Source organism: Gymnodraco acuticeps, unplaced genomic scaffold (genome assembly GCF_902827175.1).
Source record: "Gymnodraco acuticeps unplaced genomic scaffold, fGymAcu1.1, whole genome shotgun sequence".
Taxonomy (NCBI): domain Eukaryota; kingdom Metazoa; phylum Chordata; class Actinopteri; order Perciformes; family Bathydraconidae; genus Gymnodraco; species Gymnodraco acuticeps.
In genome coordinates, this window is record NW_022991435.1 from 2,702,468 (window position 1) to 2,716,520 (window position 14,053).

Here is a 14,053-nt window from a genome sequence, read left to right on the forward strand (position 1 = left end):
CTGCTTAACAAGCATATACACACACTCAAATAAAAACACAACAACGAAGCAAAGTTAAGTCATAAAACTATATTTATAAATAAAAAGAATTGTTTCCTTGATAAAAGAGTAGTGTGAAAGACATGGTAAGAAATATTTCCCGACTATACATTATCACAAGACAGAGTCCTAAAATGCTCTGGTTGACAGATGAAAATGCAGCTGTGTAGTGTACAAATTACTCTTTAAACTGAATGCTCATGTTTAGATTGTAAAATGAAACTAGTTGTGACCAACTACGTATATAATAAAACAAATGCATTCTTACAGTTAGAAGGACTTCGGTTCTTTTGCACTACATACACATGTATCCATTTCTTTCTCTCTTAAGTCAAGCAAACATTTTAAAAGTCTGAATAAGGTTAACAGTTAGTGTTCATCTGAGCTTTTTTTTCTTTGTTAGGAGGTCAGCAGGGGTGAATTGAAAGAACGGAAGGAGGGAAAAAGTTTCTTTCTTGCCGTTTTTGACGTGTACAGGGGTGGGGGAGGACAGAGTGTGTTAGATAAGGGAGGCAGGCAGAGGGAAGAGTGAAGAGAACAAATGAAAAACATCCATGTAGAAAACGCTGAGTCATTTTCCCCAGCTGTCCAATTCCACCGCCTCCCTTCCTCTCTTGCTCTTTGTCCTAACGCAAACTCTTCCCCCACTGAAGAGGGGTAACTCAGAAAGGCGCTTTGGTTCCATCTTGAGCGAGGGGGCTTCTTCACTGAAGAAAGTATTGTCACTACTACTAGGAAGAAAAGCACAAGGGAGGAGGAACATTTTCTCTCAACATACACAACAGTGTTGGTTCCACTTCTGCTTTTAGGAGAGTGGAATCAAGGCCTTGGGTTACAGCTTTTGCAATCTTCCCTCCCTCCGGTTCTTCCCAGTCTCATAATGACACGGGAAAGCCCAATCTGCTACTTTTGTTATCGGCCTACAACCTTCGTTACATCACATCAACAAAGAATTCTCCGGCATTGCCCACCGCCATGCGCAGAGACTGGCGTGAGGCAGTGAGCTCAGGGGGCACGGTGGTGAGCTCTCTGCCTGGAGGGGCGCCAGGTGCAGATGTAGAGAGATGTGGGGGCTGGGGGGGCAGCCCGGGGGGGCCGTAGACAAGGCCCTGAGCGTAGGCTATTGAGTGGGAGTTGGCACTGCGGTGGCTGACAGAGCTACGGATGCTGCGCTCACTAGGGGGGGGCCACTGAGCGCTCGCTGGGAGCTCGGTGGCTCCTGATCTCATTTTCACTGCCACTGGACTTCTTCCCCTCATTCTTACTGCAGTTAGAGCCGCTGCTTCCTGTAGAAACAAGAAAGAATATTAATAACATTAGTGTGTAATTAACTGACACTTTGCATTTATTTTAAAGCAGAGTGACCTACATGAGCCTCTCACCCACCCGTGACCCAGTTAGTGGGAGACTCTCAGGAGAGATGCATGACTAATGCAGACACGCTCACCAAGCATTCACTGCCTTTCAGAGGCCAAACAGCCCAGCCATTACTGAAGGCAATTACATGTTTTCATTTTATTACCACAAAATAGCCTGCTTGCTTTAGAGGGAAGTTCTCTAGGCTGATTAATTTAAAACCATAACCATGTCTACGCTAAAAATAACCTTCTAACATTATAAGAAGCATGCTTGTTGTCATCAAACCCACATATGTATGAAAATATATTTTATCTAACATCTTTAGATAGGGTGTTTTGGAATCAGCTTAGCCCAGACTATGAGGACTAGAGAAAGATTCCATAACAAGCAATTACATTTACAGTGTATCAACTCTAATGTGAATGTTGTACCCTGTTTAACTATTCAGCAGTAAATTCAATGGTAGTGTGCAAAAACAGAATAAAGACTTGACATCTGTGGTGTTTTGCGTAGCCAGTGGGCCCAGCTGCTGTTGGTCATTGAATATCTCCACTTCGTGTGCAAATTGTTTCTGGTTTTCTATTTCTAAGCGTGTTAAACACACAAATAAAACATGTAAATAAGGCTGCTTTGGAGCCGTTTGATGACATATTTGTTCACGCTTGAAAGGGCTCTTTGAAGAAAGCTAATTTAAACAAGCCGACAGACCTATAACTCTTTAGAAAGTGTGGAGATAGAATTTATGTTGATTTTCTCATCTGGCTTTGGATAAAACGGTAAACAACATCTCAAAACAGGGTAAATGCAGGAATCCTGAAGTCAAATTTAACACCTTTTAAGACCTTTTTTAAGACCCTTTCCATACTTTTTTAAGACCTCATCGCCACTTCGAGTTCTAACCGGTTACATTGGTGACACACTTTACCTCACATTTACTATATACAGTATTGATTGTCCTTCCTCCTTATCTTCAAACCGTTTGGGCGCAAACTTGCATTTCCCCATAACGATGTTGTTTAACAACCGGCTATCAGTCAGTGAGCGTGCGATGTCCTGTTCAGATGACGTCAAATCCAACGGGATGCCATAAATAAACTACACAGAATCACACTACACACCTACGCAATGATTACATTCAGGCAAACTGTAGAATACAACCTCTTTGGACAATTTATATACTTAATGAAAACAAGCTACAAAATGTAATACCTTGGAAAATGCAGTTTAATACTTTTTAATAGCCTTCATTTTCACTAAATTGATTTATCAACTTTTAATACTTTTTAAGACCCCACGGACACCCTGCAAAATGAAACTCTGCCAAAGTCTATGCTTCTGTAGACTTGAAAAGGGATTCAATAAATATTGTAATATTGAATTTTAAAAGCTCAAGGACAAGGATGTCTTTGAAACCAAGCTGCACAACATAGTGTTTGCAGAACATCGATTGAATAATTGGGAAGAGGAATTTCCAGGCAGTGCCTACTGCCTACAGACATTTTTATAAATGTTTCCAACATGAAACTGACATGGTTTCGACCTCACTGCTGGTGCTGTTTGATGAGAAGGAGCAAAATACAAACTTTAAAAACAGACAAGTTTTAAGTCTATAGGGGGTGACTGTTTTGATATGGCATTTATTTTCTATTCCACCAATTCTCACTGATCTGTTCTTTATTCAATGTTGAATGTTCGTTACTCACCGCTGTGCTGGCTTCCTGCGCTGCCGGCGCCTGGTCCACCATGGAGGGGCTGCTGCATGTCGTACGGGTGTGGGATGGGGAACTGATAGGGCAGAGTCATGGGCCAGGGGGCCGCCCCGGGATGAGGCAGAGGGGGGAGAGTGTCCTGATCTGAAGCACCCCCACTTGAACCATCATGGTCGTGCAGAGAAAGATGGGTCATGTCTAGGGGAGAAGAAGAAAAAAACAGATTTCGTTTTCCACAGTGATACACCACTGATGAACTTGTTATTGGTGCTATAGGTTTAGCTTAGCGTCCACTTACTGCCACAGAGGTCCCCGAAGACGTAGTAGCACTGTTCAGAGAAGGTGATCTTGTTGACGGTGTGTCGGATGAAGCCGGCTTTCAGCAGGTTGCTGCCGTATTTACGGGATTCTCTGCGATCTGAGAAACCTTCTACATGATGGAAGAGCCAGTCCACCACATCAGAGCCTGAGGACACAAAGACACACACGTTTTAGGTACCGTTTCTTTCACTCATCACATTGGAAACATTTCCTGATATAAAAATAATATTATTTGAATCAGCTAGGTTTATGTGACCCTTTTCTGTCTACGATTGAAATTGAACTGTTTAGGTTAGCAATCAAGCCGTATCAGAAAACACTTATTTTATGATATTCAACTTTATCTAAGATAAAAACAGTAAATCTTGATATCAAAGAGGTTGAAAAGAGCATTCTCTGCCATTTTTGAAACTTTTTTCACAACAATAGGAGATAATTTTTTCTCAAGTTATCATTGCAGATCAACATTATTTGGATGGTGATTGTTCATTCTGAATTCATAAAACTGGCTTTCACTGAGGCACACCATTTCTAAAAACGGAACAAAGCAAATAATGATCAGAGTTTGGTGTGCATGCATACTGATGAAGTCAATAACAAATGCTGGATCATGCCCTTTGCTTTAACAGACATACCGATGAAGGCGTTAGCGATGGTTATCTTGAGCCACATCCTGTCCCGCACCTCCAGACCTGACTCTGGACAGGCCATGGCCTTAGCAACTGTTGCCATGTCGCTGTGGATTGAGAGGTGGAAGTCATCGAATCCTGGGAAAGAAGGACACCATTGAGTGAAAACAAATCAAACTCCCACACATTTTTGTTTTGTTTTCCATAAACTTAGTGAAAGCCCAGCCACAAGCTGTAAGCGTATCTCTGACAACACCAGAAATGATTTGGAATTTGCCTCATAATATTTAGCTTCCTGTGGTTTGGACTGCAATGCGACCCTTGTTATTTCTCGATCATGAATCAGACCGATTAGGCTGGATCTTTGTCTGAGTAAGACTTCAACTGAGCAGGCCTTCACAAAACTCCAAGAAAAGTCTGATCATAATAAATGATATGTTTCTCCGGAAAACACTACCAGACTGAACATCTTTTTGGATTTTTGTTTTACATTTGGCAGTTTAATATTGTATGCATATAGATTTTCACATTTTAAATAACTTGTAAACAAGCAGAAGTGAACAAAGGAATACATTTATAAATCTTCAAATTCTTATAAACATTTCAACACACCAATACTATTTGCTATTGGTTGGAATATCCACATAAACTGGACTTCCCTTTGATGTTTTAGAATAATGCCGTGTTGACCATGACAGATTTCTCCCTGTATGATTGTTGAACACTGGTGTAAAACATGTAGAAAGAAGGCTTAACACTTGCACACTGTTGTTTAAAATGGCAGACATTCTTTTCTCCTTATTAACGTCTCTTTAGTTAAACTTAAAAAACCTCCTGGCAACAAAAATGTTGGCCAATTATCCAAAGTAAATTAAAAATGAAGCAAAAAACCATAAATTGTAGCCATAAATGTGATAATGTGAAACGTATGTTCAATCTGAGGGGGGAAATGACAAAAAATGTAAATCATGAGGATTATGTCAAGAAAGTGTGTTGTGCGAGGAAAGATTTTTCTCCAGAAAGAAAGAACTCCCTGTCCTTCCAAAGATCACAGGGAAGATGATAGTTGTGAGTTATGAGTTAGTTTTCTCAAGAGTTATTGAGCAGATGGAAGTTGTGAGGCTGAATTCAGTTAAATCTGTAGCAGAGAGAAGTTGCAGGAATGCAGAGAGAGGGCAGGGACTTTACACAGAAACCCTCTCTCAGAAAGATACTGCTATTACTTGGGAGATTGGAAAGGGGGAACTGTAAAATGTGAGCTGAATGTGCAAAAAGTGAAATCCTGAAATGATTAACTATATATATGTTGCCTTGTATCAGACGTATGTACTGTGAATAATGAATTCTCTATATCAAAAACATGCTGTAGAACTGTCTCTTTAAAGATAATAACAACACAAATTAAAAACATTAAGGAATGTTATAAAAAAATCTACCTAGAAACAAAATATAATATAATGTATTATAAGAGCAAAGTATTTTTCTTAAGGAATAAGTTTGTAGTTTATAAGTCCTAAAAAGTGGCAGCAGGGGGGGGGGGGGGGGGGGGTGTGTGACTCACTCTCAGTCTCAGGGATGGAGCTGCTGATGGAGGAGCTGGTGGAGGTGACGGTGCTCATGGAGGGGCTCATGCCATACGCAGGGTAAACCCCCGTCATGGCCGCCGTGTGGGACACCCACGCTGCTGGATCAATGGGCCGGATCGGCTCACCTGTTTAATACAAGGTAGGGTTAGCAGTTAGCTAAACCAATTTGTCTGCATGTAGTTATTTGATTGAAATGAAAAGAGAAAAAGAGAGACGAACACTCACTCCTCGGCAGAGCGAAGCAGCCCCGGGGGTTTGGGTCCCAGCACTTGGCCACAGTCAGAGTTATGGGGCTGGAGGTAAACACAGACACAGAATGTCATCAGCTTCAACTTTATTAGGATTCAGTCATGTCCTTGTTTTGCAGATTTCTACGCTAGTATGTATTAATGTTTTCCAGATTGCTGCTTACCCTGGCTTATGCACTATATCCCTCAGTACTCGCACTGCGTCGTCATTGCTCATGTTCTCGAAATTAATTTCATTCACCTGCAGGAAAAAAAAAGCAATTTAAACATATATTTGCAGAACATGTATTATGAGAAACTAAAGATTGACCTTTCACTAAACTGATGTATTTGTTTACAAGAGGTATAAACGCTTGACAGAGTTACCATTATTCCATTAAATTCCACTACACAAAGCCATTAGTAACATATTAGAATTTGGAAGAGGCTTTGAAATAATGAAAAAGTAAAATTACCATTAGAGCCATAAACACAGCTGACTGACTTAGGCTCACACAGTATATTATAATAAGATTGAGATTACATAGGTGGGAGTGAGACGGACAATGATGGGAATAGTGTTGATATACTGCCACATGCATTAATTGTGTTAATCAAAGAGGAGAGTTTTTTTTTTTTAATCATACACACCTGTGCATCTGAATTAAAAACACTTGAATTGGTCTCACATTACGAAGTGTTTTCAGTCCACTGCAGGCACTGGGACTGAACCCAAACACAGCATCACAGCCCCTACCCACACACACTTTCCTGGTTCATGTCCCAGGTATGCAGAGACACACATTTTCCATCCTTTGTCTGTGTGTCTCTCTCACTCATTCTTACACACACACACACCTGCAACAGCATGTCCCCGGGCTCTATGCGTCCGTCTGCAGCCACGGCTCCTCCCTTCATGATGGAGCCGATGTAGATTCCTCCATCTCCCCTTTCATTACTCTGACCCACAATACTGATGCCCAGGAAGTTGTACTTCTCTGTGAAAAGGAGAGAGACAGAGAAAGTGTATTCAAGAATGAAGTGAAGCAGTGGTCAAACCAGTAAATGAGCATATTTTCCTGTCTTGTCCTTACACATCCAATGTGTGATTGTATAGGGAGGCTTTATTAAAAAAGGGAACACTATTTATCCCAGCAAATGAAAATAGCATTGCGTGCGCATCTTCCACGTGTCTTACCCATGTTGAGCGTGACAGTGATGATGTTCAGAGACATAGTGGAGTCTGTGATGCTGCTGAATGAGGAAGACTGGATGGAAGAAAGGTGACATTTGGGAAGAAAGTTAAATATGAGAAGAAGAATGAAAGTCACAAACTACAACACATTTTCCTCCAAGTGTGTTTTCTCACCCTGTCTATATTGGAGGCCTTGGGTTTCCGTCGGCGACGGCGATGTCGCCTCATTAGACGAGAGGAGCTCTGCTCAGTGGAGCTGCTAAACCTGAACACAAGAATACAATACGGTATCTTTTAAAACACTATCCAAATATATTGAGGGCTTTAATATGAAACTAAATATAAGCTTCATTACTAAATAACTGTATAAATGATACCATATAAATTCAGTTAAAAGTGTAACTCTACATGAATTAAGCTAATAAAAAACAAAAACCTAGCACATCAAATTGTGAATAAAAATACCTTTAAGGTAACATAAGCTTTTTTTCCTTATAGTGTATTCTTTCATTGAAATGGTCTAGTCTAAATATCGCATTAAAGCCTTAAGTGACCTACATAATAAAAGCCCTTTAAAACACAGTTTCCATCATAAACCTTTGCTTCCTAGGAGTCACTTCTAAACACTTCTGTTTCTTAAAAAACAGCCTCCGACTTCATTTAGAAGTTATGACCTGAAACTTATACCAATAAAGCTGTAATCCAGATCGACAGGGAAAACATCCTGGTAGATGCCTAAGGACTGAGAGCAGCAGAGTCTGTAAAGTGGGTTGCAGATATTTCTACGACTCCAGGAGGAGAACCTGGGGGGCTCACCACAAAAACCACCAGACAATTAGACTGTGCTAATCTCAGCCAAAACCCATCATCTGTAACTCCAGATGCATGCCTCGAGCCAAAAGGCCTTTTCCTCACTGGAAACTGCGCTCATGAGACTTTTGAACATCTACACAGAACATCTGACCTGCTGGTTGCATCATCATCCTCCGAATCAAAACAGGAAGTAGACTCCAGCTCGCTGCTCATGAAGGACGAGCAGCTGTCGTACTCGGGTCCGCCGCGTCCCATCGAACGTGACGGGAAGCCGTTTTGCCTTCCACCTGCAGCGGGAGAGCGGGAAATATAGGTGCTTTGTTACGTTAGATAAAAGCCTTGAGTCAATCTGTCAGGAGTCAGAATCTACTCTTTGACTTATTGCCTACCTTTTCTCAGTTAACAAAATGACTCTCTTCAATCCTTGCCTGTTACTGATAGATAAATATCTAATGAATTCATGAAAGTCAAAGGTAAACTATTGTGACATTTTGAAATATTCTTTGCAGTTTATTCATAAGATCAACCGAAGAGCAGTATCATGTCACAATTGTCTTTTTCTTTTTGAATCAAATTTCTGCACAAGCCTTTCATGCCTACTCGTTTATAGAATATGTGATAGATGCAGGCTAGTTTTAAATGTGTGGCACCCATCAAATAAATATCTTTGCCTTGTTGTGAGATACATAGAGTGCAATGACAAAAAGGAAACATCTCTCTGACCTTGTTCGTTGGAGTGTTTTCGCCGCGGCCTCTCCCTCTCTCTCCGCTGCGACACCATGGAGCCGGTCTCCGTGTCGTTGTCCAAACTGTCCCGAGCACTCGCTGCTTTCCCACTGCAGACAGAGACAGTATTTAAAAGAGATAGAATTACACTGCATTAGCAAGTTAGTTAAGCTCATTTAGCCGCTTAATGTTGAGAGTAAATGCTTCTTGTTATAATCACATTACAATCTGTGTTTACCATACAGCCTTCTCTGGCTCAGTGTAGTTGAGGCTCTGTTGTTGAACATTTGGCAGGAATTATGGTTTTTAAATTTGTGTTGTTAGGCTAGTAAACGGGTTTCGTCCTAAAAAACATCTACCAAGATGTTAAAAACACCCTTAATAAACAGGCTTTTATATGAACTACCCTGACCAGCAGACTGTAAAAATGTAATCTGCTCTTAATTTGATCTCTGTTTTGTTGGTGTGGTTAGTCGTATCTGTGTATCTCATATTTGACCTTTTTTCTGTACCTTTTTTCATTTTTGCTGCTTTTGGGTTTCATTGTATTTGAAGCAAAACATATCAGTAAAGTTATTACCATTTATTTGTATCATCAGGTGTGGTACACACACACACTTTAAACTTTGCTTTTACTCGCAGTTTATTAAAAAAAATATTCAAGGACTGTACTATATCCTTTTTAACAAATATGTTAAAGAACCAAAGCCTGAACACAGAATGCAGATAACCTAATAATCTAAGCATTTGAGAAAAAGTGGATTTGATTTCCTCCTGAGCCGTCACAAGGTGTCATACTTTCCCTATTCAGTTTGCTGTTTCCTCTCTCAGTGGTTATTAGGAGTCATTCAAGGCACACGCACAGAGTACACATGGCACGCACCCACAGTCACACATTACAAAATAACTCTATTGCACAATAAAATAAATACACCAAAAGTATTTTCCGTATATACTGACTGATAAGAGGGTGGTCTCGAGTCTCCGATGCCCCCGGTCCTCTCCAAAGGCGGTGCTGCCTCCGTGCTGTCGGCCACTGATCCTGCGTCTGTGTTGACCCCGTCTCCAGAGACCAGCTGTCAACCAAGCAACCAGAGTGGGGTCAGTCAGAGGAATGAGACAAACACTCAGACGAAAGTATTTACTGAAAGACACGGAGCAAGTGGGCAGCAGACCCCTGTCACAGCACTCCTGTGTTTACACTACTCTGTACTCAAGGGCTGGGTGGTATATCCTGTTTTATTGTCACTGCCTTTAGGCTTGGCAGCAGAAAGGATTGTTATAGACTACAATGTCTCATTAAAAGAAAAAAATCTATTTGTCTTCCACACATTTTCTTGCTGAAAGAAAGAGTCTGTGCCAAGTCATTGTTTGTCTACCCGACAGAGTTGCCTAGGTCACCAAAGTGTGGGAAGAATGGATCTATTGGGCCATTACTGTCTTTTCTTTTACTTTCAGCACTTTATAGTCAAAGTTATTTGTGATCACACAATATAGTTTTTTGACTTTCTGCAACAGATTTTTTTGGAAACTTGGAGGTTGTCCATATTAGAAATAAAGCATGTACTTGCTTGAATTGCAAGAAAAACAAGCTTAAGAGCAAACAATTGTATAGTGGGAAACCAATATTAGCTTGACGTTAATGTCATAGTTGGGCTATTTATGACTAGAATTCTCCACTGCTTTAACAACTACATTGCATCTGTTGTATAATGAGGAGCAAAACAGCTGTTGGGAATAGAGACCAGTGCAAATAACCTGGTTGTACTTTACACTAGGGTTTATCAAATGTATCTTCAGCATTAATACTTCATTAGGACTTTGGAAGTTAGAGATTTTTGAAAAGAGCCCAGGTTTTTTTCTTCTCCAACCACAAGTCATTAACTGAAATATATTTTTCAGTTCACTAATCAATACATCAAGGAGAAAAAATTAATCAAAATCACATTGAGAAGCTTGAGCCATGAAACAATGTATTTTTACAATTAATAAATCATTTCAGCTCTACCATACAAGAAAGAGAGATTCCAATTTTTTAAATGAAGACCTAATAACATCATGAACATGAGCCCTACAACTAATTGTATGTACCATTTCATCCAGTTTACTGTGTTTGTATAGGTTTAATGGTAGTTAACAGTACTACTGGCTGGTTAAGATGCAATAACAGAAAGTTTAAATAATATGGTGATAGACAAAATCTTGTTGCCAGCTGACATTAATATACAACCGAGCAGACTGAGGGTGCTGGCCTGTTGATGTGATGATAGCAAGCCAGGCCCCTCGGACCCCAGAGGACTATCAATCATGTCATTGAAACAACAGATGAACACTGGAGACAAACAAATGGACACACTGCCACAAAGATAACGTTTCATTATACATGGAACATTTCACCAAGCCGAGAGATAACAAACATATTCAAACACGCACGCACAAAAAGAGAAACGGGCAACCAAACCACTAAATCAAATGAGAACAACCACAATAAAAGGACGCATTAGAACAAGCACGATGGATTAGGCACGCAAACAACCAGCAATAACACTTTGTTGATGACTCTAAAATAAAACCTATAATCATAACCACACTGTAGTAAATTAACACATCAAGAAACAGAGCACTCTTTCTCGCAACTTTATTCTCCACACCCTGTGAGATTCAATCTTCTTGTTAGAGGACATGCAGTGAGGCTCTTTGTTACCGGGTATTTTCCTGCTATCCTGTGATTTCACTTGCTCTTAACCTAATTTCAATGTCGAGGGGAGAGGAAGGGAGCAAGAGATGTCTTGTGTTGTGGAGACAGGAGAATTTTGCCTCATTATAGAGCCTCTAAATGCATGCAAGTACATGTATGTGTTGCGTGTGTCAGGACTTAAAGGAAATTACTTTAAAACTATTGTAGCTTAGTTTCTGAAAATATGTTAAAAAACAAGAGGAGAGCAGAAGGGCAGGGTGTTTGAATGAGTCTGTTCCTCCCGGGATCATTATGTGATAATGATATTATCGGGCAGATGCATAGGGCATCTCCCAGGAGACGGAGTATGATTGAGGTTACAGAGCAACAGATGGGAATCATTGTTATACATGCACACGCACAAAGTCAGCCACTTTAACTCCCAAATACAGTGAACACAGAAAATAAAATAGTTAACCAACTCAGAAAAAGACCCCATGATTTATTTTGAACCTACCCATGACACCACACGTCCGTTAAAACAGGGCAGCTTAGCGTTGTCGTCGGATATTTCCTCCTTTACCACCCTGTAAAGAGAACAAAGCTTGGTTTCAGCAAAACACAAAAGCACTCTCAGGGCAATAAACATGAGGCTGGAGATGGGCAATGCTTCAGTCAGGATGCAAACAGGCAACTGAAACAACAAATGCGGATTTTATTAGTGCACTTACTACACTGTTATTGCCAACTACCAGCTAGCGATAGAACATGTACTGTAGAAAACATCCGTTCCGAATATTGGGTAATAAGGGTAGGTCAACAATTCAAGTTGTACTTTACAAATTCAAGCAAAGACGAACCTGCTCCTTGATGCTTTGTAGCTGGCATTTAAGAACATATTTAAGGGAGTCAAGAAAGCATAAAGGTAACCTTAATGAAAGCTTCCTTAGAGTTTGAAATCAACTTGTTTCAACCTTACATAGAAGGACTGTATGTCTTTACATCAAAGGCTGCGTAAAAGGAAAAAGTCCTTGGCTCTAAAATTAATAAGTCAAATAAAGATATATTTCGCTTGGCAAACACAGTTCTGCCTGTGTTTTTAACCAGTTCCACTGAAGGAGTTTCCAGCTAACTTCAATCAATCTTCAGCATACTTTTGTGACAACTAGGAAGAATCTAAAACAAATGCATTTATTTTATAGAGCATCAGACTGCTGGTGATGTTAAGATTAGCAATGCCTTTCTGAGAAGGAATAGTGATGGTCAGTCAGGCTTTTGTCCTAGAGTCTGGGTAAATATGGATTCCAGTCTCTATTCCAGTTCGGCAGGTTGCTTAATCTATACCAGCTTTTGGTGAAAAGGTTTTACAGAATATACCTTCTTTCTTCACAACATGAATAGCTGTGGTTCCTTTCAAAACATGCCTTTCCCACTTGCAAATGGTAAGAAGTTGTTGCCCCACCCTAGTTTGAGTTAAGCCAAAAACAACTTTGGAAACCTGGCTGAAATGTTTTAAAAATAGTACATTTCTACCCCATTTTAACTCTGTAGAAGGCACTGTCTGGAGGAACATAAAACGTCTGCAGTGCTTTCCAGCCTTGTTTGAACACAAAAGAACATACTCATAAAGCTGCCAGGGTGATGAACAGGGCATTCCTGTGTCCAACTCTGCATTCCTCGGGCTAATAGACAACAACAGCAGGGGCCTGCTGGGCTCACTGAATGAGACCGTTTACATTCTGACATTAGCCTGTTAGCACAAACCATACATTAGCCCCCAGCTGACAGTCAGTAACAGCTTATTGCCAGTGTTGTCAAATAACTCCTGTTCCCACTTTACATTAGACACGTTTGTGTGTCATTCGGGACTTTCCCTAGTGTTCGTGAAACTGACAAATACCAAACTTGGTCAGAGAAAGTCAAGCCACAAAACGCATTTCTAGCCACACAGGCAATGTAAACAAACGGCGTCGGGACGCTGAACAGACCTGCTAACGCTGCTAGCAGCTAACAAAGGAACTGCAATGCACGTAGCTAATGATCCACAGTCAGGTAACCAGAAACTGGTGACAAGCCATCTGGCAGAGGTATCACGTAAACTAGCTGCGTTTACGTAGTTAACCCAAGCAGTTGTGCTGTTTCAATGTTAAACACATAAACCCTTGAACAGTTACCCGAAGTCATCGTCCATAGATTTGAAGAAGAATTTGTAATTTGGTTTCTTGAGGACATTTTTGAAGTCTGCGAGAGTGACTTTGTCCGCCGGCACCGACAGTTTCACCAGATACGGTGTCTCCTGGTCGTCGAGGTGGTAGATAATTTTGGTCTCCCCCATCTCGGACTGCGGCTAAGGCGAGGCAGGCAGGGTGCATCAAGCCGAGGGCCTGGCAGGCTCCCTCTCGGGCCCCGACTCCCCGTGGCGCTGGCGGCGGCTGTGCCCTAGTCCTCCCGGCTCTCCCTGGCTGACCGACTCGCTGCGTAGCCCTGGTTCTCTCGTTTTACGCCAGCTCGCTAACGTTGCGCCTGCTTTTCGATTCAAAAAAGCACCTTGCTCCTCCACAAATAGTCCTAACTCTGTCCGAGGATTGAATCGCGTAACTTCTCGTTTGTATTAAACTTCCAATGCGCCACTGAAAGCTTAGAAATAACTGAAAACCAGTTTGAAAACGCAGTCAAGATAAACAATCTCTGAAGGGTTGGTTTTCTCTTCTTGCTAGCTGCCAAGCTCGGTACTTTGTTGCACACGAAACTGCAGGAAATCTTCCAAGCCCG

The 14,053-nt window shown here is 41.0% G+C and overlaps 1 protein-coding gene across 1 annotated transcript; it reads right to left on the minus strand.

The window, feature by feature from the left end:
• Nucleotides 1-49: 49 nt before the first annotated feature.
• On the minus strand, nt 50-14,053 carry LOC117532687 (segment polarity protein dishevelled homolog DVL-3-like). The gene is given in 16 exon segments (XM_034196108.1): nt 50-1,223; nt 1,225-1,325; nt 3,102-3,305; nt 3,406-3,573; nt 4,064-4,195; nt 5,619-5,768; nt 5,869-5,936; nt 6,056-6,132; nt 6,729-6,868; nt 7,069-7,138; nt 7,240-7,330; nt 8,030-8,165; nt 8,602-8,714; nt 9,565-9,680; nt 11,799-11,868; nt 13,456-14,053. Coding segments are annotated over 16 exon segments (2,049 nt in total). The 5' UTR covers nt 13,617-14,053; the 3' UTR covers nt 50-971.